Source organism: Emydura macquarii, unplaced genomic scaffold (assembly GCF_026122565.2).
Source record: "Emydura macquarii macquarii isolate MOO-44397 ecotype Brisbane River unplaced genomic scaffold, CSIRO-AGI_Emac_v2 contig_3372, whole genome shotgun sequence".
Lineage (NCBI taxonomy): Eukaryota > Metazoa > Chordata > Testudines > Chelidae > Emydura > Emydura macquarii.
In genome coordinates this window covers 640,727-656,015 of record NW_027133509.1, presented here as the reverse complement: position 1 = coordinate 656,015, position 15,289 = coordinate 640,727, and the positions used below count along the sequence as shown (strand labels likewise).

At 43.1% G+C, this 15,289-nt stretch overlaps 1 protein-coding gene across 1 annotated transcript in view; it reads left to right on the top strand.

Annotated features, from left to right (window-relative positions):
• LOC137143945 (nuclear GTPase SLIP-GC-like) overlaps positions 1–15,289 on the top strand; it is a 51,802-nt gene that overhangs the window by 21,920 nt on the left and 14,593 nt on the right. The window contains exons 11-15 of the mRNA XM_067534019.1: positions 1,181–1,270; positions 2,161–2,266; positions 4,550–4,683; positions 5,714–5,875; positions 6,804–6,961. Coding sequence (XP_067390120.1) covers positions 1,181–1,270; positions 2,161–2,266; positions 4,550–4,683; positions 5,714–5,875; positions 6,804–6,961 — 650 coding nt within the window. The remainder of the gene's footprint in view (positions 1–1,180; positions 1,271–2,160; positions 2,267–4,549; positions 4,684–5,713; positions 5,876–6,803; positions 6,962–15,289) is intronic.

Genomic DNA, 15,289 nt, shown 5'->3' with positions numbered 1-15,289 from the left:
AAACCCAATTTTTTCACTCTTTCCTCAAAAGTCATGTTTTCTAGACCTTGAATCACTTCTGTTGCTTTTCTCTGGACTTTCTCCAATTTGTCCACATCTTTCCTGAAATGTGGCACCGAATATTGGACACAATACTGCAGTTGAGTCATTATCAGTGCTGAGTAGAGCAGAATTACTTCTCGCGTCTTGCTTACAGTACTCCTGCTAATACATCCTAGAATGATGTTTGCCTTTTTTGCAACACTGTTGATTCAAATTTAGCTTGTGATCCACGACAACCCCAGATCCCTTTCTGCAGCACTCCTTCCTAGACAGTCATTTCCCATTTTGTACGTGTGCAATTGATTGTTCCTTCCTAAGTGGAGTGCTTTGCATTTCTCCTTATTGAATTTCATCCAGTTTTTCCAGATCATTTTGACTTTTAATCCTATTCTCCAAAGCACTGGCAACCCCACCCAGCTTGGTATCGTCTGCAGACTTTAAGTGTACTTACTCTCTATACCATTATCTTAATCATTTATGAATATATTATACAGAACAGGATCAAGGACCCTGCAGGACCCCACTCGATATGCCCTTCCAGCTTGACTGTGAACCGCTGATAACCATTCTCTGGGAACAGTTTTCCAACCAGTTATGCACCCACCTTATAGTAGCACCATCTAGGCTGTTTTTCTAGTTTGTTTATGAAAAGGTCATGTGCGACAGAATCAAAACCATACTAAAGTCAAGATAAACCACATCTACCACTTCTCCCCATCCACAAGGCTTCTTCCCCGTCAGAGAAAGCTATTAAATTCCACTGACATGACTTGTTTTTGACAAATTCATGCTGACTCTCACTAACGTAGTGCTGTTTCAAACAGCATTATGTTAAAAGCACACTAGGGAACTTCTAGTCCATGCTGGCAGGGTCCACAAGGACTAATTCATGTGCAACATGTTAGTAGGCTGTAGAACTCACATCCCTTTAGTTGACATTACTGCTTCATGTAGACAAAGCCCTAAAAGATCTGCTCTAGCTCGAACAGAAGTTCTGGGCTTGATGTAGAAATTCGTGGGTAAAGTTTGCCCTGTGTTATGTTGGAAACCAGATTAGATGGGGTCATCTGGCTTCAAAAACTGTGGGAGCATTTTGGGGTACTACCTATAGTAACTTTCATTACCTTTCCAAATATAGAAACCTATAGAAACCACACATGATGCCATTTTAGAGAGGAACACAACCGTGAAAGTGAAGAAAAGCAGTGGAATGAAGACAAAACTCAAGGTAAAATATATAACAGTGGGTTTTCCAGTTACTGGAAACCTATTCCTGTTATATTTGAATAGCAAATGTGATCGTCCTTGGACTAATATTTATTATCAGGTGTTTTCCCATGAGATGTGATGACTTCTAGCTTGCCTCAATTATAGTATAAAACCCTCAATGTTAACATACAAAGTTCCAAGTCCTGATGAATTCTGGGGCCAGATCTATCTCGGTCTTCACCGCCTAATTCCCACAAACTTTCAATGGGATTTAGTTGCCTAACCTTGTTAGGCACTTCTGAAAACTCCATTAGGGAGCTCTCCTTTACCTCAGGTGTTTGGAACTGACCATCCTCTCTGATTTGATTCTGAGTCATAAACAAAGAATCGAGGCGCTAAAGTCAATGCATAGACAAAGATGAGCCTCAATTCGGTGTTTGATCAATGAAAAATTGACAACCCACATCAAATCGCTCCATAGTAATACAGAATTAGGAATTGAAGATGCACTGTTTGTCTGCAGCACAAAGCATTCCTTAAACAAAGCCGGTAACGTAGGGAGAGAGTAAACAAGGCCTCAGAATGGAAGAGAGATGAGCTGGGACATTGATGAGGGAGAGAGGTTCACGAAGCTGTTCTTAGTGGCAGAAGATGCAGAGGAAGAGGCTCATGCACCAACAATGGTGAGATGAGACAGAGGAATATGCTGCTAAAGAGAGTGAGGGAGTTCAGTTTTGAACTGGACCCTGATGTGAATGGGGTAGGTTGAGGATGCACAACTGATTATATTAACAATCATTGCATCACTTATTGCGCTAACTGGGGTGGAATTAGGCAGCGACAATAGGGTTTTTCTAAAGCTGCTTCAATAACCCCACTTTTTAAATAGTCTCTGTCTGGTTTATTTAGAGAACACTTCCGAGTGATTCAGAAATTCTGCAGAAGCCTGATCTAATTTACACAGTCAGTGCCAAAGAATACTGGCAGAAGATGTTTCTCACTAAGGAAGAGACAGGTAACATGCAATCATTCTTTCAACATGAATTGCTAAGATTTCATTGTGCAAGACACTTACTCTGCATCTCCTGTGTGCATCTCTTACTGGTGATGGGTGAACTTCACAGGTGCAGGAATTTGGTTCCAAGCAGCATGTAAACATGCAGAAGCATTTTCCCCAAACTGTGGGGATTACATTTATTATTATTATTTGTATTACAATTGCACCTGGCGGCCACAACCACAGTCAGGGCTCTGTGCTGCTAGGTGCTCTACATGCACAAAAGAGACAGTCCCTGCCATGTTGTCCCTGCCCTTACAGAATGGGGGAGGCAACCTAGTGACAGAGGATGTGGAAAAAGCTGAAGTATTCAATTCTTTTTTGCCTCTGTCTTTTCAGACAAGGTCAGCTCCCAGACTTCTGCACTGGGCAGCATTGAATGGGGCAGAGGTGAGCAGCTCTCAGTGCTGAAAGAACAGGTTCAAGACTATTTAGAAAGGCTGAATATGCACAGGTCCATGGGGATGGATGCAATGCATCCAAGGGTGCTGAGGGAATTGGCTGATGTGATTGCAGAGCCATTGGCCATTATCTTTGAAACCTTGTGGCGATTGGGGAAGGTCCCAGGTGATTGGAAAAAGGCAAATATAGTGCCCATCTTCAAAATAGGGAAGGAGGAGGATCCAGGAAACTACAGGCCAATTAGCCTCACCTCAGTCCCTGGAAAAATCATGGAACAGGTCCTCAAGGAATCCATTTTGAAGCACTTGGAAGAGAGGAAGGTGATCAGGAACAGTCAGCATGGATTCACCAAGGACAAGTCATGTCTGACCAACCTCATTGCCTTCTATGATGAGATGACTGGCTCTGTGGATGTGGGGAAAGCGGTGGACGTGATGTTCCTTGACTTTAGCAAAGCTTTTGATATGGTTTCCCACAGTATTCTTATCAGCAAGTTAAAGAACTGTGGATTGGATGAATGGACTATAAGATGGATAGGGAGCTGGCTAGGTCATCTGGCTCAATGGGAGTGATCCAAGGCTCCATGTCTAGCTGGCAGCTGGTCACAAGCTGAGTGCCCCAGGGGTCAGTCCTGGGGCCGGTTTTGTTCAACATCTTCATTAATGATCTGGAGGATGGGGTAGATTGTACCGTCAGCACATTTGCGGATGACACTAAGCTGGGGGGAGTGGTAGATACCCTGGAAGGTAGGGATAGGATACAGAAGGACCTAAACAAACTGGAGGATTGGGCCAAAAGTAATCTAATGAGGTTCAACAAGGACAAGTGCAGAGTCCTGCACTTAGGACGGAAGAATCCCATGCACAGCTACAGACTGGAGACCAACAAGCTAGCAAGCAGTTCTGCAGAAAAGGACCTGGGGGTTACAGTGGATAAGAAGCTGGATATGAGTCAGCAATGTGCCCTGGTTGCCAGGAAGGCTAATAGCATATTGGGCTGCATTAGTAGGAGCATTGCTAACAGATCACAGGAAGTGATTATTCCCCTCTATTCAGCATTGGTGAGGCCGCATTTGGCGTATTGTGTCCAGTTTTGGGCCCCCCACTACAAAAAGGATTTAGACAAGTTGGGGAGAGTCCAGCAGAGAGTAACAAAAATGATTAAGGAGCTGGAGTACAAGACTTATGAGGAGAGGCTGAAGGAACGAGGCTTGTTTAGTCTGCAGAAGAGAAGAATGAGGGGGGATTTGATATTAGCTAGGCTGTTCTCGGTGGTGGCAGATGACAGAACAAGGAGCAACAGTATCAAGTTGCAGTGGGGGAGATCTAGGTTGGACATTAGGAAAAAGTTTTTTACTAGGAGGGTGGTGAAGCACTGGAATGGGTTACCTAGGGAGGTGGTGGAATCTCCATCTTTAGAGGTTTTTAAGCTGCGGCTTGACAAAACCCTCATTGAGATTATTTAGCTGAGGTTAGTCCTGCTTTGAGCAGGAGGTTGGACTAAATACCTCCTGAGGTCCTTTCCAACTCTATGATTCAATGATTCTATGACTCAGGCCATCTGGGGCGGGGCTTCTCTGGCCACCGCAGGGCCCTGGGCAGAGTCCAGCGGGAAGAGAGCGGGGTCTCTGTCAGAAGGGGTGAGACCGTGGGCTAGCCTCCCCGAATGGGCAGTTCACATGTCCCACCCAGGGCTGTCAACCTAGCTGTGTCTACAGTGAGGGTTAGGTCGACCTTACTACATCACACAAAGTGTGAAAACGTTCACAGCCCTTAGTGCCGTATCTAGGTCATCCTAGGTATAAACCAGGCCTAACTCTGCCTATCTGTGCTATTCCAGAGATCCCCAAGCTGAGAGAGTACGTCAGGAATATTTATCTGAAAGAGAAGAAGCAGCTGCTAATGGATTATGTGACGGAGGCTCTCGGCATTGTCCTGCTGGCTGAGAATTTCAACTCCACACAAGACATGGTGGTATGGCTGGGACAACTTTCGGTGCTGCGATCTGCCTTACTGCTAGCATAGCGATGGTCCAGTGAATATTTCCCTCGCTTCCCACAGCAGCAGTTTCTCTGCACGCTGCTTTCTCCCCCTTCCATCCCTGATCCTTTGAACCAGGCCACATACCCCATGGTTCCTAGCAGGAAACAAACGCAAATCTGCTCCAGAAATCTAGCAATAAGCTGGTTAGAGTATAAATACACTATAGCCTCCTGGAGCTTCTCAACTGTGTGTCATAGATCCCATACTCTTCACCACTAATGGGGTTAGTTCTGTACTCAAACTAGGGAGAGGAACTATAGTTTGTGATACAGGAGAATATGAGTTCTAGCCCCAGAGCAGGACTAGATGATGAGGTGGTAGAAATCCCAGCATCCTTTCTAAACTACAGCTTATTCTGTGGGAAGCACCAGTGAAGCTGTGTCAGAGCTGAAACTTGCAGTTTTCCCTAGTGTAGACATGCCCATGTTGTCCAAAGCCATGTTCTCATTGGCCGGTTGGGTTTTTTAATATCACACCATGTGCTACCACCCAATTGCTCACTGCTGGACCCGTATCGCTGGAGGATAAGACGTATCACTGTGCCCATTGTGTTCTGTGCGGGGTTAAAGCAGTGAAAGGAGGAAAAAAATACAGAGATTCTCTTCTTTTCTCCTTATCTGTAATTGACATTTAAAAGCATGACTGGCTTTACCTGCAAAGGAAGCCACACCCTGGAACCGATCCTGTAGCCCAGCTGTCACTTACTCCCCTCCTTCCCGCAGCCTCCAGCATCATGCCACGCTAGGGCTTTGGTTCAGTACTGACTCAGAGCACCACCAGCTGGACTGGTGACACCGCCTCTTCCAGCACATTGTGTTCTTTAGATGCCGCCTGTCCAGGTGCTGACCTAGCTACAAAATGCAGCGCAGGCTTGGGTCAGAAGAAATCTTGGCGTGTATATATATTTTGCCTGCAGCATCAGCTGAGCAGTGAGGTGTCCTGTGCTCTTCTGCCATTCCAGAATCACTATCAGCAGAGTGGCTTGGAGACCTTTGTGGAGGAGAAGATCAAGGCTTTGGAGAAGGAGATTGAGAAATGTTTTGCCCATCTGGAACAACCACTTAATGAAGGCGTGAAGCAAGCAAAATCATCTTACCGGAACGTGTACAATCGGTTCCTCACAGTGAGTAGCAAGCTTTCGATTTAGACCTAATGTGTAGCTTTCACACTCTGGCCAGCAACTGTCTCCACCTTTGCTTCCCTGTTGCTTATTAACTTTTGAAAAGTGTTTTGAGATCTGTGGGGGAAAGTCCTTACCATCTAAGACTTTAAGGCTCCTGAAGTGTTAAGTTTAGTTTAGAATGTGATTTGCTTTTACTTCTTCTAGATCAAATCTGATTTACAGTCTTCTGGCTTATAAACACTTAAAATCTTTCTGTACTTAAGAAATTTATTTCTTTGTTTTATCTAAAGCAGTGCATGTGGTTTGAGTGTGTGCAAGGAGCTCATTTGGAGTGACAGAACTGGTGCATATCAATTTATTTGATAAATTGACTAACCAATGAGCTTGCAGAGTCCAGTGGGCAGCACTGAACTCTGTAAGATGGCAGTTCCTTGGGTTGCATCTGGGACTGGGGATGGTGACTGGGGGTCACACCACTGCATAATCCCAGGAGTGGCTGACCAGAAGCATTCATTCACTAGGTCAGAAACCGCTTGCTTGCAGGTGGCTGGGTGTTGGCTACCACAGGAGTGGGGGGGTTCACACAGCATGGCAAGTGCAAGATGGGCCCCAGGAGTGAGGGTGTTGGGGTGACACAGCAATATACCAGTCTAGATTGCAAAGGGAAAAGTCACAGGCAGCACCGGTGGAGTGGGGAGTTAGCTGCCCGAAGTACATACCATGGGTCTCAAACATGTCAGAGTTAGTGTGGGTATGTCTGCTTGAGCGGAAATTACACCTTCCAGCTCCAGTGTAGACATATGTTTGTACAGATCACAGCACAATGGGGCCCTAGGCTCAGCTGAGGCCTATAGGTTCTCCTGCAGTACAAATCATAAGTGATGTATCCCATACCCACTTCATTACAACTGTGTTTCCAATTATCCAGCGAGACAATGGCTACCAAGGCTTCTACGGGACCCTGAAAGCTGTATGCCAGAACAATGGCGTATACGCGTCCCCGACCTTCGCCCGCATAGACCTCAACAGTGCCCTCGCTCAGCCCATCTATGACAAAATCGACCACATATTCGCAAACATATTCAGGTGAGAGGAACCCTGCTCCACGCAGGCTGCATAGATGCTGAGCCTTCTTTGGTAGGGCAGTCCGGGCTCCCCACTGGCCCCACATTCCTGTAGAACCCTGTTCGCTGGCACTCCTGGGTAACCCAGTCTGTTAGAGTCCCCCACCAGCTCCCCTAGCTCCATTGCAGCTGGAGCATGATGTGAAGTTCTGTGGGAACTAGAATGCTATGAGGCAGCAATGGTAGGGCTGCATGTGTTATTACATAGATCCTGGGGAGATAAACACCACAGGAAGTACCACCTTGCAAGTCCAGACCGACAGTTTCCATCGTGGTCCCTGCTTGGTGCAGGTGCTCTATTTAAGCCCGGGAATTTGTGCCTGGAAGTGTCTGTGTCTATGCAACAAGATGAGCTCCACAGCTGTAGTGATAGTCCTGCCTCTTGGCTCACTCTTGGACTCTGACCCAGGCTCTGATCTTGGCTCTGACTCCTGGTTCCTGACCCTTGGCTCTGAATCCTGGCCTCTGACTGCCACTGCTCTGACCGGTAGGCATGACCACCCACGCCCCAGCTGGCACACTTTATTATGACTGTAGAAAAGGATATTGGCCCTGATTCTCATCTAGTTTACCCCACTTGTCATTATTATGGTAGAACTTTGGAAGTCTAGTGAAGTATCCTGGCTCCCACTGCTAGGCACTGTGCGGACATGTTAAGAAGACAGGCCCTGTCTAGAGTCTGGGCGTCACACAAATAGTGGGAATGGTTAGGAAGAAGAGTAAAAAAATGAACAAGGCTGAGCAAAAAGCAGAAGTCTGAACCACCACTAACCTAGCCCATGCCAGAGGGGTGATGTGCAGGTACCAGCAGAGGTGGGTTTATGGACGGATTAAAAAGAGAATAAGGTAACACCTTGATGAATTTTGCAGCCCCAATTTTTTTCAGTGGGGCTGCTCCCACCTGCCATTCACCTGGAGGATCAGGCCCGTTGCGCTTCCATTGATTGCACTGTGCCTAAGTAACTTAGAGAAAGGCCACCTTGTGCCCCTTTGGGGTTTAAATGGCTTTGGATACTGGCACACAAGGAAATGAAGAGAGCCTGGCTCAGTTCGGGGCTGACTGGCAAAGCGGCAGGAGCTAGCTGTCTCCCTGCCTGAAAGGAAGGAGCACTAGCCTGCCAGGCAGGGCAGCCACCTGGAAGTCAGCACTGGCTCCCCAGCCAAGAGAAACTGTGAAAGAATCTCTAGCACTGGAGGTAATTGACTGAGCAAATCCCAGAGACATTGTGGGGTTTGTACTCATCATCTTGTGGATGCCCTGCCTGAAGGAGCCTGGGACCACAGCAAGGTGCCACCCAGGACCCAACAGGGCATCCTACGAGAAACAAACCGCCCAGCAAATTGGACTAGAGTCATCATGCCCAAACTGAACAGACTGATAGGAAGTAGCCTAGGGCAGCAGATTCTGACTCTCTGCTGGGAGGAACCCCCTGTTCAGGGGTTGACATACCCAGGGCCCTGGGCTGGGACCCGGTGGAGAGGGAGGACCCAGGTCCCCCTACCCATCCAGCCTTAAAGACTGAGTCTACTCAACCCAGCAAGGGGCTGAGAGCAAGGCTTTATAATCACTAGGCCTCCTGGCCATCCAAGCTGCCTGTTACATATTGGTGGAGGCTGTGGGCAGATGCCGTAGTTCCTGCATAAGGGAATGAAAAAACAAACAAAAAAAGACAGAGAGGAAGAAACTCTCAAGCAATTAGTGCTTGAACTCTGTGGAAGAACCCAAACTCGGGGGTCCTTACTGATATGTCCGTTGCCTAGGCAGGGGTTCAGAATTAGCCAACAACAGATTAGCAAAATCAAAGTTTATTCTTTACGTAAAGAAGGTGATCCCTTCAAACATAAGGAATCCCCCTTGCTTCCAAAAAACAGACCGTATTTATAGAATCGTATAAACAAGTTTTAACACGTCACAGTTTCCATGGTGATACATACTAAAAATATTATCTAGGAATTTTCTAACTAAATACTAACAACTTTCCTTATTTAAATTACAAGGTCTTTCTCTGCATTCCTTCTCTACTAGTGTCTAGACCTCTTAACTATATTATTATAACAAAACATTTTAAAATTAAACAACTGCTAACAAAACATTTTCTATCTCAAACTTTTTACAGTGAATTCTAAAATCAGTTCTCAGCAAAAACAGAAACCCCATCTTGTTTTCCCTTCACAGTTCCCCCCTTTGATTCTAATAGATTTACTACTAGAATCACAATTATGATATATTCATTCATTTTCGTTGCCATTATACCAATACCGTATTGACCTTTGCACCATCTGTTTCTTAGGGGGCTTAAACCTTTTTTGCTGGAAAAATGAACAACAACACTGTCTAAAACAAAATATTAACAGTAATATTATCGTAAATACTATTATAATCACAAACAATTTTTTAAGCCACAATAAGTCTGGTAACCAAAAAGTCAAAGCATTCCAGATGGATGACCATGAAATATCAATGCCAAACGGTGGCATTGGAGGGTTAGCAAATTCATGGAAAAATCTACTGACATTCCAAATTTTGTGTACATCCATCTCAATTTGACCTGATTCATTTTTATAAAAACAACAGATTTGATTCAGCATTACACAAACTCCTCCTTGCTGAGCTAACAATTGGTCTAGGGCTAATCTATTTTGAATACTCATTTGTGCCAATGATTCAATTTCAGCCTGTAATTTTAAAATAGCATCTCCAGTGACATTGGCAAATATCTCAAATTCTGCTGAAAAATTTCTTAGTGCATACTCCAAATCACCCACTCCTTGCCAGGGCAAAAACATTCTCCATCCTCTCCAGAATGCTGAAGCGTGTTCAATTAATGGGTTATAATGGTGAGCATCCAGGGTGGGCATAAAACTTCTTTTTGGTTGGTGATTATACACAACGTCATGTAAAGGAATTGGATGCACACCTCCAGGCCAGAGATATACTAAGGTACATCTTCCTTTCCACCTTGGTGGTAAAGTTTTTCCTGCCCAATTTCCACATGCCCACCATACACCTTCTTCAATTGGAGTAACTCCTCTGCAACTATTGGAATGGGCTTGGTATAACACATGTAACATGATGTTAGCCCATTCAAACCAGGTATCATTTACATATTGATTAATGGTAGTAGCCTTGTGAATTTTCCAAACCTCTTCTCTAAACTGGTTATTTTTATATAAATTCATATTCTCTAACTTCTTCCACCATTTATGGGTATTGTTACACTTAATTCCTCGGGTAGCATCTAACGTACAATTATAAACTCTCTTCTGGTTCAAATTAGTAGCATTGGATCCTCGTTTCTGTATCAAAGTTTTACTGATTTTTTTTCCTTCCTTTGTAGGTAGATAGACAATGTATTTGCATTTTGAATATTTCCCTACATTCTTTACCTCACAAATAACATTTAACCAGGGTTTATCTGAATCTGTTACCGGTACAGAATGTGTCTGTTGCACACATAGTGGTGCAGCTGGCTTCCTTCCAGAGAGAATTAAGTCTCTAGGATCAACTCTCATTCCCAACCGATGTTCTTTCCCTATTACTGTTCCCATGGGATTAGTCCAGGCCAAACCTTCCCATTCATTAACTGGCACAGGAATAGGTATTAGAGGTATTCCTTCCCAATGATGGGTTGCCATAAAAGAGCACACCCAACAATCTTTTACCTCCCAAGATGCAGTTAAATTCTTTATCAACGTATAAAATGAATTGGCTTTAAAATCTGCATTATCTATATTTAAATTAATTAAAAACATCATCAAAAACAATATATCCATCTTCCACACTAATTCTAAAACAATTTATCCCCTTAATATAACAAACACACCAAATAATAAATAAATAATATAGTCCATTAATCTTTTCTTTCCTGCTGCACTTTTGACTTCGTTGATCGTCTTCTTCAAAGCAACCACAAGGGGATTGCCTGTGGTTCTTCACCTTTCCACGTCTACTTCAGAGCAATCACAAGGGGATTGCCCTTAGTTCTTCACCTTCCACGTCTGCTTCTGGGACCTCGGTCCAGCGAAGCTCCCTCGTTGCACTTAGAAATCTTCTCCTTCTAAGAATCAGCATCAGGTGATCGTACTTTCTTTAGATGGGTGCAGTGGTACCAAGCTTCTTTTCCCTGTAGCTTTGCAGCAGTGTATGTTGTTAACAACACCTGGTAAGGACCATCCCACCTTGGTTCTAAGCAATTCTTGCGTGAAAACTTCTTTAGCAGTACCCAATCTCCCGGCTGGATGTCATGCACGGCCACATCTAAAGGAATTCTCTGAGCGTCTCTGGAAAACTTAAAAATAGCAGTAAGTGTCTTTTGTAATTTTATAACGTATGCAACCAACTCCTCATCTCCACACATAAGACTGGCGTGTGCAGGTGTCAGGCTTCCCCACAGTTGAAATGGTCTCCCAAAAATAACTTCATAGGGAGATAAATTCGTCTTTCTAATAGGCATAGTTCTTAGATGCATTAAAGCTAATGGTAACGCATCCACCCAACGTAATCCGGTATCATCCATAACTTTAGATAGTTGATTCTTCAATTTTGCATTTGATCTTTCAACTATTCCTGATGACTGAGGTCTATATGGAGTGTGTAATTTTTGAATTATACCCAATGCTTTCATTAAAGACTGCATAACTTGATTAGCAAAATGACTTCCTCTATCAGATTCTATCACTAAAGGGCAGCCAAATCTTGGAATTACATCTTTCACTAATGCCTTAACAACAGCTGCTGTGTCAGCTTTTCTAGTTGGAAAAGCTTCAATCCATTTTGAAAACACACATACTATTACTAGCACATGTTTAAAACCCTTACAAGGAGGCAAGTCCATATAATCTATCTGCAAACGCTGGAATGGGCCATAAACCCATTCTGGTGCCCCCAGTTGTTGTGGCTGATGACGTCCCACGTTATACTTTTGACAGATAACACAACCTTGAGATACTTGTTTAGCCACTTGATGAATACCTGGTGCACACCAAAATCGCAAAACCTGATCAGCTATCCCCCCTTTGCACGCATGGCCACCTTGGTGAACATAGCTGGCAAGTTTAAACAAAAGATTTTTCGGAGCCATTGGGCGGCCATCAGGTGACCACCATATATTGTCAGAAAAATTTGCCCCAATTGTCTTCCAATTGTCCAACTCCGAAGATGGAACTGAATCATAAATCTCCAAAGGAGAGACAGAAAATTGAGCTGGCCAGGAAGCACAGACTGCCTGTACATCCGGAGGAGGAAAGGCATTCCTGGCTGCAGCCCTTGCAGCTTTATTTGCAAATGCATTTCCACGGGAGACTTCATCCAAAGCAGAAGTATGAGCTTTACAAAAAATAACAGCAATAGAAGAAGGTAACATAATAGAAACAAGCAAATTATTCACAGCCTGAGCATGTGCTATGGGCTGTCCTGAAGAAGTAAGAAAACCTCTTTGTTTCCAAATTTGTCCTGAAGCATGACAAACTCCAAATGCATAGCGAGAATCAGTATAAATATTAACAGAACAATTTACACTTAAACAACAAGCACGTGTAAGAGCAATCAATTCAGCCAATTGAGCAGAATATACATTAGGTAAAGAATGAGCTTCCCAGACCTCATGTGACGTACACACCGCATACCCTGCTCTACGCATTCCTGTCTCATCAACAAAGCAAGAACCATCAATATACAAAATATAATCTGGATCAATCAAAGGAGTATCCTGAAGATCAGGGCGAGGTGTAGTGCTCTGAGAAATAACATAATCACAATTATGAGGTTCCCCTTCAGTGGGAATCGGTAACAGTGTAACTGAATTTAAAGATGCACAACGTTTAATAATAATATTATCAGCTGCTAAAAGCACAATTTCATATTGAGTAAGGCGTTGTGCTGAAATATGCTGAGTTTTTCCTTTAATTAACAGGGCTTCTACAGCATGTGGCACATAAAGAGTTAAAGGATGTCCAAGCATCAAATCTTGTACCTTTTGAACTAATAAAGCAGCTGCTGCCACAGCTCTAAGACAGGCTGGATAACCCTGTATCACAGAATCAAGCTGACATGAAAAATAAGCAATTGGCCTTTGAGAACCTCCCATTGGTTGTGTAAGCACTCCAGATGCAGTACCTTTATACTCATGACAAAAAAGATTAAACTGTTTCTTATAATCTGGGAGCCCTAATGCTGGGGCTATTGACAGGGCTTGCTTTAAAAAAATAAAAGAAGCCTCAGCTTCTTCTGACCAAAGAGGTGGATCAGTCTCCGAAATTTTAGTAAGTGCAACCAGAGGCTTAGCCATAGCAGCAAAATTAGGAATCCACTGCCTGCAATAACCAACCATTCCCAAAAATCCACGAATTTGTTTTTTAGTTTTAGGTCGAGGGATTTTTAAAACAGCTTCTATATGCTCTGGTGAAAGTAAGCGTGTTTGATAAGAAATAAGATACCCTAGATATTGAACCTCTAATTTACAAAACTGCAATTTGATCAAAGAAACACGATGCCCTTTCTCATATAGTGCTTTCAACAGAAACACAGAATCAGCAATGCATGCTTTTTCAGAATAAGAACACAAAAGCAAATCATCAATATATTGAATCAAAACAGAACCTTCAGAAAATGTTATAGACTGTAAATCTTTAGTAAGAGCTTGAGAAAAAATCGTAGCGCTGTCCACAAAACCTTGTGGCAAACATTTCCAACAGAATTGGGCCCCTTCCCATGTAAAACTAAACAAATATTGAGAATCTTTATGAATAGGTATAGAAAAAAACACAGCACAAAGATCAATACATGTAAAATAAGTGGAAAAAGGTGGAATTGAAGTTAGAATAGTTGCTGGGTTTGGAACCACTGAATGTCATGGGATCACATAAGAATTATTAATACGAAGATCTTGTACAAATCTATACACAGGTTTTCCATCTGGACCTGGTCTAGGTTTCTTAACAGGTAATATAGGAGTATTACAAGGAGATTGACAAGGTACTAAAATACCCTGCTTTAAAAACTCTTGAATCACTGGGCGAATTCCTTCTATTGCTTCCCGAGATAAAGGATACTGAGGCACCGAAGGCGGTGGATCTGGACGAACAGTAATTTTAACTGGGTCTACAGATTTTAATAATCCCACTTCGGTAGAAGTATGAGCCCACAACCCTTCAGGTACTTCACTTAATGCAGGATGAGGAAGAGAAGGTTTAACTACATCTTCAGTAATTAAAGCTTGAAATAAAGGAACCAGTGAACCAGGAAAAGATAAAGAAATTCCTTCTGGTGTAAAAATCATAGTGGCATTCAATTTACATAACAAGTCTCTCCCAAACAAATGATGAGGACAATCCGGAGAAATCAAAAAAGCATGTTGTTCTGTAAGAGGACCTATATGAACAAGTGTAGGTTTAGTTTGGGAAACACGGTGTATTTTTCCTGACACTCCCACAACTGGAATAGAATGCTTAGGGTCGAGAGGAACCTCAGAATTTTTGAGTAAACTTGATTCCGCTCCAGAATCAACTAAACAACTATAAATTTGTTCTCCTACTTGAATTTTTAATTGTGGATCAGAAGAATCTAAATGAAATGAAACAGCAAGCGAAGCTAACAGAGTAAAGTCTCCCTCTTCATCCTAGTCTATATCTTCTAAATCATTCTCCCTTCGAATGGCTGGAACATTTTCACTTTGGGGTCGTTGATTTAAATGCGGTTGAAACCCTCTAAATCTTACTGGACATTCACGTTTCCAGTGACCAAATTCCCCACAATAATTACAAGTATCTACATTTTTTCTCCCTTGCCTTTGATAAATTACATTAGGCTGTCTCCGGTCAGTCTGTCTTGTACTTTGCAGGCGGCGTTCTTGAGGGAGGGCTCCCCTATTAGGATACCGAGAAAGAGCTAGTAAGCTGGCAGTTTCTTTCTGCTTTTTCTTTTCCCTCCCATTAAACACATATGTAGCAATGGAAATAACCTCAGACAATGATTTCCCTTGCCAACCTGGAGCATTGCGATAAAAATAAGATCTAATATCCCCAGCTGATTGTCTCACAAAAAAAACTGCAACCATAGATTGATTTTCCTGTAAATCAGGATTTAATCCTCCATGCTGTCTGAGGGCTTTCTTCAATCGCTCAAAAAAATCTCCTGGATGTTCATCAGGACCCTGTGTACACAATTCTACCTTAGTCCAATTAATTCCGGCTTTTGCTGCTCTTCTAATTGCTTCCAATAAAGCCAAACGATGATTGATTAAATTATTCCTTCCTGCATCACTATTATAATTCCATAAGGGATCTTCCATAG